The sequence below is a fragment of the Acipenser ruthenus genome, chromosome 16 (assembly GCF_902713425.1).
Source record: "Acipenser ruthenus chromosome 16, fAciRut3.2 maternal haplotype, whole genome shotgun sequence".
NCBI classification, from domain to species: domain Eukaryota; kingdom Metazoa; phylum Chordata; class Actinopteri; order Acipenseriformes; family Acipenseridae; genus Acipenser; species Acipenser ruthenus.
In genome coordinates, this window is record NC_081204.1 from 21075104 (window position 1) to 21091275 (window position 16172).

The window sequence follows — 16172 nt, forward strand, 5'->3', positions numbered from 1 at the left end:
CTGAGCGAATGGTTTCGCTCAGCATTTAATAAACAGCACAGAAAATAAAAGGTTTTAACACAAAACACGGGACACGGCACTATACGCCAAAATAAAGACAAACAAAACGTACTACACTTAAACAGACAGACGAACAAACACGGTGAGTGAAAGCACTTATATTTACGCTTTCTTTCACTTTTAGTTACTCCTTCTCTCTCTCCCATTCTCCACTCACCGAACACCCAACCCTGAGTGAAAGAAATGTGCATCTATATATACTGTTGTGCTGGGATTCAATTACTAATTAGTTATTCACTTGAATCCCAGCACGTGAATTAATTCTGTGCAACCCCGTGCTCACATATTACATTTAACCAGCACGTGAAGTGATTTGTGCCCTCCTCGTGCCTAAATATAAATCTACATTTTTAAATACACGTGAAACACAGACCCGTTTATATCCCGTGTACCAATGACTATACACCAACATTTACACACGCACGCACCATACAACACATAATATGCACACAGGGGCGGGGCACATTGCCACATATACCCCCCCCCTGTGTGCAGCACACATGGCCTCAACGGCCACCTCCCCCCTTAAAAATCCAACAGTCCAGGACAAAGTCTCGGGCTGGGAAGGGAGGCTTCAGTGGGCCCATGGCTGGCCATGCTGTCAGCACCCCTGCCGGTAGTGGCACGGCTGACAGCCTGCTGGTCCACGCCTGCAGCAAAATTGCTGCGGGGGATGCTGGTCTCCTGACCTCTCCCCCTTTCTTCGTAGCCGGTAGCTCCCCTTGGTGGGGCTCCGACCACAGTACTTCCGGCAGCGCAAGTGCTGCAGTGGGAGCAGGTCTCCGGCAGCAAAACTGCTGCAGTGGGAGCAGGTCTTCGGACCTCCCCCACGATCTCCGGCAGCGAAACTGCTGCAGTGGGAGCAGGTCTCCGGACCTCCCCCACGTTCTTCGTGGCCGGCAGCTCCCCTTGGTGGGGTTCCGGCCACAGTACTTCCTGCTGTGATGCGGAGCACCTGGCAGCCCCAGGCGATGCGGAGCGGCTGGCAACCCCAGGCGATGCGGAGCGTCTGGCAACACCAGGCGATGCCAGACAAGCATCCTTGGGCGAAGCGTCGCAGGCATCCTTGGGCGAAGCGAGGCAGGGAGTCAGGACAAGCTGGGGTGCGGGTGTTGGCCCTCTTCTTGGCCTCTGCGGCCGGGCAGTTCTTCCCCATGCTTCCCTCAGCAGCCTATGCAAGGGCTGCTGAGGGCCGCCAGCTTCATGTCCTGGTCTTTCTGGTGAAGGGAGAGGCAGCTCCTGCTCCTCTCCCCCTGATGGTGGCGGAGGTAGAGGCAGCTCCTGCTGCTCTGCTCCTGCCGGTGGCGGTGGAACCAGTAGGCATTCTCCCTCTGCTGGCAGCTTGGGTTCTAGGGCTGTGGAAGCCCCGACTTCCCTCTGTTCGGGCTGTGGACGCACCAACTCCTCCCTTTTGGGTTGTGGATGCACCGACTCCTCCCTTTTGGGCTGTGGACGCACCGACTCCCCCCTTTTGGGCTGTGGACGTTCGGGCTCCCCCCACTCAGGCGTAGGACGTTCGGGCTCCTCCCACTCAGGCGTAGGACGTTCGGGCTCTTCCCACTCAGGCGTAGGACGTTCGGGCTCCTCCCACTTGGGCTGTGGAGGCAAAACCAGCAGGCCTTCTTCCTCTGCTGGTGGAGACGGGGACAGCAGGTACTCCACTGCTGGTGGACCTGCTACCTGGGCTGTTGTTGTGGTTATGACCGCCTCCAGGTAGCTGAGGACCAACTCCACACCTTCCTCCCAGGTGCTTAGGGTGTGTTCCCTCTCGTAAGCCTCCCATCGCTCCCTGTCCATCAACCACAGGAACCAGATGGCTACTGGCATAGACTGGGCCTCCAGCCCAGCATTTTCCAGGATCCAGTCCCGTAGTTTGATGGCGTTGTCTGCCATTGCCCCTTTTTTTTCCCAAAAAAATGCGGTTCCTGCTCTGGCCTGAGTCCTGGAGGCACTGTAGATCCCACCAAGGTCACCACGTGTCACAAAGACGGCCGGAGTGGGTGGCGTCAGACCAGAAGCAGGAAATAAACAGACAGAGATGTGTGGTTTGGTGGAGCTGAGCGAATGGTTTCGCTCAGCATTTAATAAACAGCACAGAAAATAAAAGGTTTTAACACAAAACATGGGACACGGCACTATACGCCAAAATAAAAAGACAAACAAAACGTACTACACTTAAACTGACAGACAAACACGGTGAGTGAAAACACTTATATTTACACTTTCTTTCACTTTTAGTTACTCCTTCTCTCTCTCCCGTTCTCCACTCACCGAACACCCAACCCTGAGTGAAAGAAATGTGCATCTATATATACTGTTGTGCTGGGATTCAATTACTAATTAATTATTCACTTGAATCCCAGCACGTGAATTAATTCTGTGCAACCCCGTGCTCACATATTACATTTAACCAGCACGTGAAGTGATTTGTGCCCTCCTCGTGCCTAAATATAAATCTACATTTTTAAATACACGTGAAACACAGACCTGTTTATATCCTGTGTACCAATGACTATACACCAACATTTACACACGCACGCACCATACAACACATAATATGCACACAGGGGCGGGGCACATTGCCACATTACCATACATAGCTTATTTTACTCACCATCACCTCTTATAACACGCTTGCAAACATGCCTCCAGCGGTTTCCTTCGCAGCAACACAAATTGTCATGTTGCTGTGATTGCTGTCAATCGCCAACCACGTGGGTGAGATGGCAGTGCGTCAGCTGGTTCGAGTTAGGACACCAGTGATACCAGAAAAAGGTTTTTAGTTCTGATTTGTAAGTTCTGTTGTGACAAGTGTCATTGTGTCTTTATCCGTGAAGAGAAAGGTGGAACAAGAGTGCTGTGTGTTTCAAGAGAAATGGGGAATTTCATATTTCTTTGTGGGCATGAATGGAAAGCCAATGTGCTTAATTTGTAAACACAGTCTATTGTGAAATAATACAACATTAAAAAGACACTGAAGCAAACCATGGCAAGAAATATGATAAATATACAGGAATGTTACGTGAAGATAAATACTCTGAATTAGCAATCATTGAAAAAGCAGCAATTGAGGTTTACTAATGCTTGTAGCAGAAGTGATGCTGCTGTTAAGGCAAGCCATGTGATTGCTCACAAAATAGCTGTCTCTTCAAAACCATTTCCTGAGCTTTTGAAGAAATGCTGCTAAAAGCTGCTGAAATAGTGTGTCCTGAGAAGCAGCAAGCTTTCTCAGTCAAGTGGTCATAGACACGTTTTCATAAAATAATAACATTAGTTTTTAATTTGACTAAACACTTCAAATAAATAAAAAATAAAAAAGTGTTGTTTTTTTTTTTTGCATTTCACTTAACAAAAACTAGGATTGCACCATGAAAGAAAATTAAAACGTTGATTACTATACGAGTCATTTATTTTGCAAGTATGAGCTGTATCATAATATTGCAGACAGAAATGGACCCAGATTGATTCGCTTCTACATATATATATATATATATAGAGAGAGAGAGAGAGAGAGAGAGAATAATAGATGGGCTTCAGTGAGTTACAGGAAAATAATTCCATTTGGGTTTCTGTGACATCATAAATTACGAGACCGAAGGAAGAACAGCACAGAAAAACAAAATCTCAGTTGGTTAAACCCATTTAAATCCCTTGAATAATCTCCTGCAAAGTGAAAGTGAATTGTTATGAAAGGCGGAGGAAAACACTCCCAGACAATACCATTGTAAGAGTTGTAAGCATTTACAGAAGGCAAGCGAGCAATGAATAATGTGCCTTCAACTGTAAATGAACTAGAAACTCAGATATAAGTAAAATGAATGGAATTGTCAAGAGGCCAGTTCTGTGTGGGAAAGATACATTTAGCACATTAAAGCAACATGGCTGAAATAATCAGGGAGCTGAGAAAACTCCTAAAGGTGTTGGGCTTGTCAGAAAGGAGGGGGGGGATTTTTATCATTTCAGTGTAGCCTGTGGCTTCCCTGCTTTCTTTGACATTTCATTTTGAATCATTTAGATGTCAAATTGCAGCCTCTCACATCGCTGTGTCGTCGCTGGAGTGCATTAAAGGAACAAGAAGATGCTGCTCGCAGCTAGAAGGAAGGAAGGAGGCAACCTAACTCTGCTCTGCTTTTATTGTGGGAGACTTTTAGAAGAGATTCTTGTGTCACGGCTTGTGACCTCGATCTATCTGTGTCGCACCAACTACGCCACCTTACGTTTAAAGGAAATAAGACATTCTATTTCATTGTTATAGATTTGACTTACTGTTTATTTCAGTACCCAGGTTCATGGCGTCGACAGCAGGCCATACCAAACCAGGAAGACACAAAGGTAGGTATAAATCAATTAGTTTTATTATACTTAAACACGAACCAGGACGTAAGTCAAATCTGTAAGGACATCCAATACAAATCATCAAAACCAGTGAAACAATCAGGCTATAAAATACAGGATACAATCTATAAAAGTCAAGTAAAAATCAATCCATAAAATACAACTTAAAATATATTCATCTTACTATTTTCCTGGCCAGCTCATCAGTGAAGGATATAGCTCCAAACTCCTGTTCACAAAATTAGAAATGACCAATTTTCACTTCCTCAACAGGGGGCACCACTCCACCACTGGGCCTAGCCGCACAGCCTAAGCAACTCTCAGTTGTAAGTATGTATCGCTGTCCTCCACCATGCACAGCCCGAGGCAAATGGGGAGGAAGATCAAATTCAGTAGCTGCGCTATTTCTGTGGTGACACCCTCCCAGCAACATGTACACTGCACCGCTCACAGGAACAGCCCCCCTCAGAGAAGCAAAGAGAACAGAAAGTGGTTTAAGCCTTACTAATCAGTAAGTCTCTTTAATATTCACTAAATGCATGCTGTAATTCACCATAATACCATCTTAATCCAGAACGATAAACAAAGTGCATCTAACTTATCATTTAATTATGTGATCTATAGTTCATGCTTCCCCCCATTCAAGACTTAATTTATCCTGGGAGTTACATCCCTCCTGCAACACACTTCACTTATGGGTAAGAATTTACAAAACAACTCTTTTGATTCTCTCCCCCCAGCTATGACATCTAAACATATACTAAAAGTCCAAGATCAACTATTTATTTGCAGGAATCACGCCCAGAAGCAAATGAACACTGGTTGTGTTCCCCGTCTATCCCTCAGTGCTTCGTCACAGCTATACAGTGCAGGTCTGCCAGCCTCTGCTCCCTCTGCTCTGGCTCCAAGCCTCTGTAAAGACTTCGCTTCTTGTTTTGTTTTGTCTGCCAGCCTCTGCTCCCTCTGCTCTGGCTACAATGCCGCTGTAAAGACCTTGCTTCTTGCTTTGTCTTGTCTGCCCTCCTGGACACACACACACACAGTATTACTCCATTACGGCACTTGTTTGGTTAGTTCTCTTCCTGGGCGACCGGCTTATATCCAACAGTCTATTGCTTTCACCTGCAACCATTTTAGTAACTCAACCCGGCGATCCGGTCTCCCAGGCAACCAGGTATTCCAAGAAGAGCCTCCGGGTGACACAAAAACAATAAATACATTCACACTTAAATCGTGCTCAAAATCATTACAAACGTGACGAAAATAAATACACAGACTACTACTACTACTACTACTACTACTACTACTAATAATAATAATAATAATAATAATAATAATAATAATAATAATAATAATATACCAAAAATATGAAGTACACATCGTCACCAGTGACATTTGCACAGTTTAGCTTATTCGATTAGAAGACAAATCTGTTTATTCACATCCCCTAAAGGTATTTGAAGCTGGCTTTCTTCTACATCACCAGTCACAAGACACACAATAATCGACTTAAAGATATGATCTGGTGTATTTGCCATCTTGGTCCCAACTGTTCTGTAGTTGAGAACATTATTCTAACTTTCAAACCCTCTGGCCTGTCTGGCCAGGTACCTGAGAGTTTTTCATAATGGTCCTTTACATTTTTTTTAAATGTTACATTCCTTATTTGGTGTGCGTGATGTTTGCTGACCTCATCACCGACCTCACAATGACTGCCATGACTACCTGTCCTGCCTGCACTACCCTGGTCAGTTTGAACCCACACTAGTTTGAGTGAAGACGTGATTCCTTTGACTTGTCAGAACATGTTTCTTTGTGCGCTGATGACTGTGCCAGACCTTCCTCAGGTAAGGATGGAGTTCCAGAGTGTTCTCTTGGGAGGTAGATACTGTAGGGTCAGAAGTTGAGTCCTTTTTTCTTTTCAGTTTTCAATTGAATTGATGGAGTTGTTTGGTAGATGGTGTTTTCAGTACTTCAGTGTTGATCCACCCCCTATTGGCCAGTGTCAGTTCTTAGAAGATTTCAGCATGGTGAGAATGTAAAGAGGTATCTTAGCAGATTTAGGGAATGTAACAGGGAATTCCAGGGAATGTCATCCCGATAGTATTTGCATAATCGAGGGGGGGAAAAAAACATTCCAGTGATTGCAATGTTGTTTTTCCATGTTTGCGAGATCATGACGTTATGACAGGGTGTGGCAAAGTGGTAAAGACGTGCAGGTGAGTGCAGTGCAGTAATCACACAGACAACGTTGGTACAGGTGCAAGGGTGTTTATTTAATTTAATAAATGTCCAGAGCCTTAAGGCAAACCTGCAAATAATAATAGTGTTGGAAGCGATACAGCGGCGTGTATCACTTCTATTTGTAATCCACGGGTTTGACCCCTAACCCCAAAGTCCCGTTCAGTCACCCACACAAAACACAAAACACAGACACAGTTTGACAGTGCGTGATTCTAGTGCTAGTGGTGAAAACAAAGACAGTTCTGGTAGTGCAAAGAGTGAATGGTGAAGTCCGGGTTTGTCGCTGGCCTGCGGCTGCAGCTCCGGATCGTGCTCAGTATCCTTCAGTGGCTAAATAATACACAAGACACACAGGGTTTAGACACAGACACGAAAACACTCACAGTTCTTCACAATACGGGCTCCTTCTCGGTTAGTTAGTTTAACCATATACAAAGGAACAGATCACTCAAGCCATGCCCCCTATTTATACCCTCGCCCATGACCCCGAGGTTAACGAGCGCATCCGCTCCTCCAGTCCTCGGATGCCACGGCGCTTACCGTCCGGGTCACTGAGCTCGGGTGCCGTGGCTCCGCCCCCTTCCGAAATGACCGACTTCCATCTACCCTACGGAATAAATTGTCGTGCCATTTCATTAAGGGTACTCTGTTCCTCGTGCACCGTGCCCTCACAGGTCGAGAGGGAGATCTAACACCAAGACTCATTCGATCTCTGTCACACAGTGGTACACATTTCTGTTGCTTGAGGTGCAGAGGCCCTCCTGGTGTTTGCTCCTGCTGTATATTAAATGGCCTTATTGAACCAATAGAACCTCCTTCCAAGTCTTAACTTCGCCCTGGATAAGGGCGTCTGCTAAGAAATAAATAATAATAATAATAACTTGTTCATTATTTAATGATACCTATAACACTTGGAGGGCTCCACACCTTAAGGACAGATTTTGTGCGCCTCTGCTTTATGACATCACCAGATTACATTATGACATCATGGTGTTACAGATTAGTGCCTAAGTACCACATTCTGGTCGAAAGCACATGTGTCTGTGCTGTGATGACAGGGGCCCTGAGCTTTAGACCTGTCAGGAGACCCCACCCCCACCCTTCTTCCCCCAGTCCCATGTCAGTTGTAACTCAGACTCTTATCCTTGGTTGGCTCCTGAAAGTTCGGTAGTAGGGTGCTCCTCAGTTGCTTTGTTCTGATGTAGAAATGGAAAGGGGATTAACAGGGATGCTGTTTTGGAGCTGAGTTGAGTTTCTGTTTGACTCCCCCTTATGAAGATGTGAATTGATGTATTTGCCATCTTGTGTTTAGACGTGTTTGGCATGCCTCTATCATGTTGAGCATGTTGCTCTGACTCTTGTGCCATGCCAGTGAGTGAAACGAATAGTGCAAGAGAATATGCAATGTCAACATGAATAGAGGTAGTCATCAGACACGTATTCATTAAATCTCAAATAAAACAGCCAAAAATTAACATATGGAATGTGTTTTTACAGAACTGTGTTCTGGTTTAAACATTTAGAATGTCTTTTTCATTGACGTTCAGAGTGCAACTTCTACACTCTCGGCAACCTAAGCGTAGATGCTTCTGCTACGCTCTACAGGAGACGTGACTTTTAATATAGTTCAGCACACTGTGCTGGTGGAGCCGTGGTGCAGCAGGAGCCAGTTTCATACCCATGACTACCTGTCCTGCCTGTACTGCCCATGGTCAATTTAAACCCAAACTAGCTTTTTTCTATTATTATTATTATTATTATTATTATTATTATTATTATTATTATTATTATTATTATTATTATTATTATATTGTTGTAATATATAAAAAATGTAGGGTCAATGTATGTATTGTAAAGCCTGTACATGTTAAATGTATGATCCACATACACCATATATATATGTGTGTGTGTGTGTGTGTGTGTAAAAACTACATGTCAGTTTGGGTGATAGGACTATTACTGTTTTGTGTAGCTCCAGCACCAGCCTCCCCCTCAGAAGAAGTGGCCCCCCATAGGCCCTAGTGAGTGGAACCGCTTCTTCAATGAACAGGGTGAGCTGCAGGTTTCTCAAAGGACTGTCATGCATGAGATCTTCACCAAGGTCAGTGTAGAAACATTTACTGAGGACCTCATTTCACTGTATTTTGAATGTTATGTAGAAATGTTAGTAAGTGGGTCAATACAATTGAGTGTTGGAGCTGTGAAGCCCTTGTGTTTCTGTGTTTAGGGGCTCCACCCGTCAGTCCGGCCTGCAGGCTGGGAGTTCCTGATGAACTTTCACCCCTGGTACAGCGAGGAAGTGGCAAGGAGCTTATACAGGATGAGAAGAGAGTAAAGAGGGAGGGGAGGGGCATTGAAAATGTGTGGATTCTTCTTCTTCTTCTTCTTCTTCTTCTAGTCCTCATTTGTTAGGGGCAATTCAGTTGTTTATAGTCAGACCATCAGAAGCCAAGAGTCTGGCCAGCAGGCCTCCAGAGGGTAAAGAAGGGAGTAGTCATTCATTATCTCAAGGATGTTCTGGTCATATTGCAACAAGGTGCAGTGACACCATCACTTGGTATCTATGGAGTTAGAGGGGTTGACATCATAAGATGTACCGTAGTATCAATTGCTTTTACTCTACTGAAGATCACTAGAAAGGAATAGGAATTCCTATTGCATGTAGGAATACTCTAACTGGAAGAGGTGCTCGGAATCTTTGGAATTGTGATCCTTAACTAATATGCACTCAGTGGTGCTTAATTTAGAAATACTAAAAGAAACTTAAAGAAATAATGACAAGTTTCAAGTCTTTATTTTGGTTAAAGAAAAAGACTTCTAGTCGAATTGTTTGTCATTTCTTGTGTCTTGTGTTTCCAGGAAATTTTACAAAGCTCTGAATGAGACCGTGGTCCAGAATCCACAGGTGATGACAAAGAAAGAAGTTGTTTTAACTCGGAGCAGCATCAGTAAGTACCAACCTGGCTGATGGATGATGGGTCTGTGTTAGGTGTTAATGCTGAGGGGGTCTCTTTTAGAAGATGGGGCTGTGTGTAGGTGTTAATGCTGAGGGGGTCTCTTTTAGAAGATGGGTCTGTGTTAGGTGTTAATGCTGAGGGGGTCTCTTTTAGAAGATGGGTCTGTGTTAGGTGTTAATGCTGAGGGGGTCTCTTTTGGAAGATGGGTCTGTGTTAGGTGTTAATGCTGAGGGGGTCTCTTTTAGAAGATGGGTCTGTGTTAGGTGTTAATGCTGAGGGGGTCTCTTTTGGAAGATGGGGCTGTGTGTAGGTGTTAATGCTGAGGGGGTCTCTTTTGGAAGATGGGTCTGTGTTAGGTGTTAATGCTGAGGGGGTCTCTTTTAGAAGATGGGTCTGTGTGTAGGTGTTAATGCTGAGGGGGTCTCTTTTAGAAGATGGGTCTGTGTTAGGTGTTAATGCTGAGGGGGTCTCTTTTAGAAGATGGGGCTGTGTGTAGGTGTTAATGCTGAGGGGGTCTCTTTTAGAAGATGGGTCTGTGTTAGGTGTTAATGCTGAGGGGGTCTCTTTTAGAAGATGGGTCTGTGTGTAGGTGTTAATGCTGAGGGGGTCTCTTTTAGAAGATGGGGCTGTGTGTAGGTGTTAATGCTGAGGGGGTCTCTTTTAGAAGATGGGTCTGTGTTAGGTGTTAATGCTGAGGGGGTCTCTTTTAGAAGATGGGTCTGTGTGTAGGTGTTAATGCTGAGGGGGTCTCTTTTAGAAGATGGGTCTGTGTTAGGTGTTAATGCTGAGGGGGTCTCTTTTAGAAGATGGGTCTGTGTTAGGTGTTAATGCTGAGGGGGTCTCTTTTAGAAGATGGGTCTGTGTTAGGTGTTAATGCTGAGGGGGTCTCTTTTAGAAGATGGGTCTGTGTTAGGTGTTAATGCTGAGGGGGTCTCTTTTAGAAGATGGGTCTGTGTTAGGTGTTAATGCTGAGGGGGTCTCTTTTAGAAGATGGGTCTGTGTTAGGTGTTAATGCTGAGGGGGTCTCTTTTAGAAGATGGGTCTGTGTTAGGTGTTAATGCTGAGGGGGTCTCTTTTAGAAGATGGGTCTGTGTTAGGTGTTAATGCTGAGGGGGTCTCTTTTGGAAGATGGGTCTGTGTTAGGTGTTAATGCTGAGGGGGTCTCTTTTAGAAGATGGGGCTGTGTGTAGGTGTTAATGCTGAGGGGGTCTCTTTTGGAAGATGGGTCTGTGTTAGGTGTTAATGCTGAGGGGGTCTCTTTTAGAAGATGGGTCTGTGTGTAGGTGTTAATGCTGAGGGGGTCTCTTTTAGAAGATGGGGCTGTGTGTAGGTGTTAATGCTGAGGGGGTCTCTTTTAGAAGATGGGTCTGTGTTAGGTGTTAATGCTGAGGGGGTCTCTTTTGGAAGATGGGTCTGTGTTAGGTGTTAATGCTGAGGGGGTCTCTTTTAGAAGATGGGGCTGTGTGTAGGTGTTAATGCTGAGGGGGTCTCTTTTAGAAGATGGGTCTGTGTTAGGTGTTAATGCTGAGGGGGTCTCTTTTGGAAGATGGGTCTGTGTTAGGTGTTAATGCTGAGGGGGTCTCTTTTGGAAGATGGGGCTGTGTGTAGGTGTTAATGCTGAGGGGGTCTCTTTTGGAAGATGGGTCTGTGTTAGGTGTTAATGCTGAGGGGGTCTCTTTTAGAAGATGGGTCTGTGTGTAGGTGTTAATGCTGAGGGGGTCTCTTTTAGAAGATGGGTCTGTGTTAGGTGTTAATGCTGAGGGGGTCTCTTTTAGAAGATGGGGCTGTGTGTAGGTGTTAATGCTGAGGGGGTCTCTTTTAGAAGATGGGTCTGTGTTAGGTGTTAATGCTGAGGGGGTCTCTTTTAGAAGATGGGTCTGTGTTAGGTGTTAATGCTGAGGGGGTCTCTTTTAGAAGATGGGGCTGTGTGTAGGTGTTAATGCTGAGGGGGTCTCTTTTAGAAGATGGGTCTGTGTTAGGTGTTAATGCTGAGGGGGTCTCTTTTAGAAGATGGGTCTGTGTTAGGTGTTAATGCTGAGGGGGTCTCTTTTAGAAGATGGGGCTGTGTGTAGGTGTTAATGCTGAGGGGGTCTCTTTTAGAAGATGGGTCTGTGTGTAGGTGTTAATGCTGAGGGGGTCTCTTTTAGAAGATGGGTCTGTGTGTAGGTGTTAATGCTGAGGGGGTCTCTTTTAGAAGATGGGTCTGTGTTAGGTGTTAATGCTGAGGGGGTCTCTTTTAGAAGATGGGGCTGTGTGTAGGTGTTAATGCTGAGGGGGTCTCTTTTAGAAGATGGGTCTGTGTTAGGTGTTAATGCTGAGGGGGTCTCTTTTAGAAGATGGGTCTGTGTTAGGTGTTAATGCTGAGGGGGTCTCTTTTAGAAGATGGGGCTGTGTGTAGGTGTTAATGCTGAGGGGGTCTCTTTTAGAAGATGGGTCTGTGTTAGGTGTTAATGCTGAGGGGGTCTCTTTTAGAAGATGGGGCTGTGTGTAGGTGTTAATGCTGAGGGGGTCTCTTTTAGAAGATGGGTCTGTGTTAGGTGTTAATGCTGAGGGGGTCTCTTTTAGAAGATGGGTCTGTGTTAGGTGTTAATGCTGAGGGGGTCTCTTTTAGAAGATGGGGCTGTGTGTAGGTGTTAATGCTGAGGGGGTCTCTTTTAGAAGATGGGTCTGTGTTAGGTGTTAATGCTGAGGGGGTCTCTTTTAGAAGATGGGGCTGTGTGTAGGTGTTAATGCTGAGGGGGTCTCTTTTAGAAGATGGGTCTGTGTTAGGTGTTAATGCTGAGGGGGTCTCTTTTAGAAGATGGGTCTGTGTTAGGTGTTAATGCTGAGGGGGTCTCTTTTAGAAGATGGGTCTGTGTTAGGTGTTAATGCTGAGGGGGTCTCTTTTAGAAGATGGGTCTGTGTTAGGTGTTAATGCTAATGTTAATGTTCTAACTTCCCCGCGGTTCTCTGTTTAACAGACACTGATGTGATCCGCACCTTTGTGGTGCCTGGCAAGCCTCTCTGTGAGAAGAAGAGGAGTGAGCTCCAGAGAGTTCTTATTGCCACGTATATCTATGACCGCGTAGCAGGTGAGGCAAGCAGCCGGGGACTATCCATTCAAACACCAGATAGCTGTGAACCCCACACTCACAAACTGACCACCACCACTCTTTTGCCTGTGCTAGGTTACCAGCAGGGCCTCCATGAGATGGGGATGGTTCTGCAGAGTGTGATGAAGACAGAATGCGATGTCTTCTGGGCGCTGCGGTCCTTGCTGCAGAAGACTGTAAGTGTAAAAGTTACAGAGAGGATCAGGGCTTTCTTCCACGACACCTTCTTCTCAGTTATGTCTTGCTTCTTAACTGATCATGACTGTGGTTGAAATATTATAGTTACACATAATTGTCACCCTCTGCCTCTCCCTTTCAGGATTACACGTCCATCATTGACGTGGGAGTTATGAAGAGCATTAAGTTACTGGAGAAGCTAATCATGTTCTTGGATCCCAAATTTCATACTTTTCTGTGTAAGTTACCCTTTCAGCAGGGGTTCAAATAACACTTTTATTGGTGATAATTTACTTTTAAATGTTAGAATCACGCAATAGGCATGTCTGGTTATTATTATTATTATTATTATTATTATTATTATTATTATTATTATTATTATTATTATTATTATTATTATTATTATTATTAATGATTTGTGATGTTAGTGAATCTCTTTTCGCTGTTTTCAGATGCAAACTGCAAAGGTGATTTATTCTTCCTGTTCAACTGGTTCGTTCTGCTGTTCCTCCGGCAGATGAAGAACAACACTGAAGTCCTGCGGCTTTGGGAGGTAAAGCACTGATTAATATTCATCACCTTGGTCAAAGAGCACAATCAAAAAGTGAAAAAGACACTCATTATTCTAAATGTGCATTCCCTCGTCACAAAGTCTGACCACAGTCGTACACTTTTTGAGGTCTTTGGTAGGTCATTCCATTAATGTGGTGACTAGACAATATTTGTCAGTTTATGTAAAATACGTTTCTACTGTAGGAACCTGGTTTACAGATTTCCAAAGGTTTGTACAAAGTGCAAAATACTGTACTTAAATGTGTTTAGTTATGTACAGTATCTTCGAAGATGTGCATCTCATTTAGAACAATATCGAGTAGTTTACACGCGTTGGATTAAAAGGCTTTGAAATGTTCTTAATAAATGCTGTCCCTTGTGTGACTGCCTGTCTCCTGAGAAGGTGCTGATGACCAGGAAGCCCTGCCCATGCTTCCATGTGTTCATTGCGCTGGCCATTCTGCAGAATAGGAAGAAGCACCTCCTCTCCCTGCCACAGGATGAGAACTCCATCATCACACAGGTACCCAGCATGCTTAATCCTCTTAAGGACACATCAGAAAATTGACTTTCCTGGTAACCTGAGGTGTGGTTTGACTCTACCCTTTGTGATTTTGATGAGCACTTTAATAAAAGGGCCGTTTCTGTTTGACTCCTGGGGTTCCAAGAATTTCAATTTAAATAGAGTTTTTTCACTCAACCCCATGTTTTGTACATGGGTAAAGCATGAACTATTAGAATGGTTAGCCCTGATTCCCCAATCATTTTTATACCAGGAGTGACCATAAACTGATGCATATTTAACAATATCTAACAACAAATATTTTTTGTGTAGCTTAAGGACCTTATTTGTTTGGGGTCCATTGCATTTTTTCACTGGTGTTTGGTTTGAAGTGGCAGTAGGTAAAACAAATGTTTCCCATTTGATTTTGCAAGAAGGGACAAATGGGTCCAAGTGATTGTGAGTGGCTGCCTTTGTGAGTCTAACACTTCATCTGAGAAATGTTCCAAGCTGCTGGAGAGAGCGTTTCTATTCATAACCGTCTTTATTTGCAGAGTTAACTTGCTGGCATGCAGTTATTAAGCTGTGCCTTGTGAAAGTGGGAAGTTTGCACAGAAGGGAAGATCGTCTCACACGCCCAGGGGCTGCTCTGAGAACCACGCCAAGCTATGAACCCCCTGCTAGTCTCTCATGTACCTGCATGCAGTAGAAGGAAATTGGACTGTAGAGTGACCCCCTTTTTGTTTTTTCTAGGCCTGTAACAAAATCAATGAACTGGAAGCTGAAGACTTGATTTCTACAGCATGCAATGCATATTCAGCATTCCAAAAAGCAAATGTAAGTATGGGTTTTCATACAGTGAATACAGAGATAATGTAGACCAGGTGTGCAGGGAGTGGGGGTACTGGGGGTGCAGCCCTGGCTTGAAGTACAGGGGTGCTGTGCATCTGTTGGTGCAATGATAGATCCTGTTAGTTTAGTGAATTTCATGAGCTGTTTGTGCAGTGCACTGCTCCTTTTTACATTGCTTTTGAACACAAACCATAATAGACGATATACAGTAAAATGGTTATTGAAAATGTCCCAATAAGGAATATCAGGTTTTTTGGTATATTCTTCAGTAGCATCACCTGCTAAAATCAGCTTGTCACAAATGGTGCTAACTGGGTGCTGCTTTGTGGAGCAATGCTAGAGCTGGAGCACAAGTCAACCATTGAAGCTTCTGACTGTCCTTGTCAGCATCGACTACTGGAAAGACTGTTTCAACCTGTTTTCACAAGTAAACAAGACATTTCTCAATTGCAGTTTTTAAGTGGCTCATAACAGCATAGCTACTTTTCGATTTGTTTGCTCTACATGTTTTATGGTAAGCATGCTGTAAACATTGTAGCAAGGACGACTGTGGTTAAAACATGTTTTGCTTAAAGAAATAAACAGATGTTGATGCTGCTTCGTTTTACATGTTTTAACATAACAGCGACCGAATGCATGGCTTCCATCATATACAGGGGTTACAGTTTTGTTCAATGGCTTTCAGTACCCACACTATAAGAATGGTTCCAGCGCCACTGTTCAGCACTGCCCCTCACCTTAAAACTGTTTAAAAGCATCTTGGTATGGGTATTAAACCCAGTGTATTCTTCCTTGCTATGTGGTAACTGTATGTACAACTTGGGTACCAATGTGTTTTTATTTCGGTTACCAGGCTCCTGAGGATCTTAGAAGGTACTTTGGTGAGGGATGAAAATGAAAATGCAGATTCTGTGTGCGCTCGTCCGAGTCACACAGCGCTCCAATGAAAATGCAGATTCTGTGTGTGCTCGTCCGAGTCACACAGCGCTCCAATGAAAATGCAGATTCTGTGTGTGAGACAGAATCCAGGATCCAGATTGAGGATTGTTACTCCACTGAAGACTTGCTAACATTTTAAATAAAGCACGAGCTGCCCACACCGTTTGTCTCTGGTCAGATTTCAATAGAAGGTACAAGACAAATGAATAATAATTACAGTAGTGTTTTATATAAAATGAGTGGTACCAACTCATTAATATAAACAAACCAAACGTAATAGAACTTGAATAAACACACACACACACACACACACAAAATATTAGAAATCCAAAAAGAACCAAACACTTTATATTAATGACCTCCCCAGAATCTGCTTAAAAAGGCTAAGTCAGGCTATTTTATTTATTTATTTATTTTTTTAAATTTAGTTTTTGTAAATTTAGTTTAGTTTTTTTTTTTTAT

General features: G+C 44.0%; 1 protein-coding gene across 1 annotated transcript; it reads left to right on the plus strand.

The window, feature by feature from the left end:
* Positions 1-8800: 8800 nt before the first annotated feature.
* LOC131697874 (TBC1 domain family member 21-like) lies at positions 8801-15905 on the plus strand. The gene is made up of 10 exons (XM_058989615.1): positions 8801-8806; positions 8867-8925; positions 9499-9587; positions 12557-12667; positions 12764-12864; positions 13008-13104; positions 13318-13418; positions 13821-13940; positions 14673-14756; positions 15625-15905. The coding sequence occupies exons 1-10, from the start codon at positions 8801-8803 to the stop codon at positions 15661-15663; spliced, it is 807 nt and encodes a 268-aa protein (XP_058845598.1). The 3' UTR covers positions 15664-15905.
* Positions 15906-16172: the final 267 nt, after the last annotated feature.

What these genes read in the sequence shown, in the direction of transcription:
- LOC131697874 (XM_058989615.1), top strand. An exon ending in TTTAACTCGGAGCAGCATCA is followed by an intron (nt 9,588 to 12,556) that starts GTAAGTACCAAC and finishes TCTGTTTAACAG; the next exon opens with ACACTGATGTGATCCGCACC. An exon ending in AGAACTCCATCATCACACAG is followed by an intron (nt 13,941 to 14,672) that starts GTACCCAGCATG and finishes TGTTTTTTCTAG; the next exon opens with GCCTGTAACAAAATCAATGA.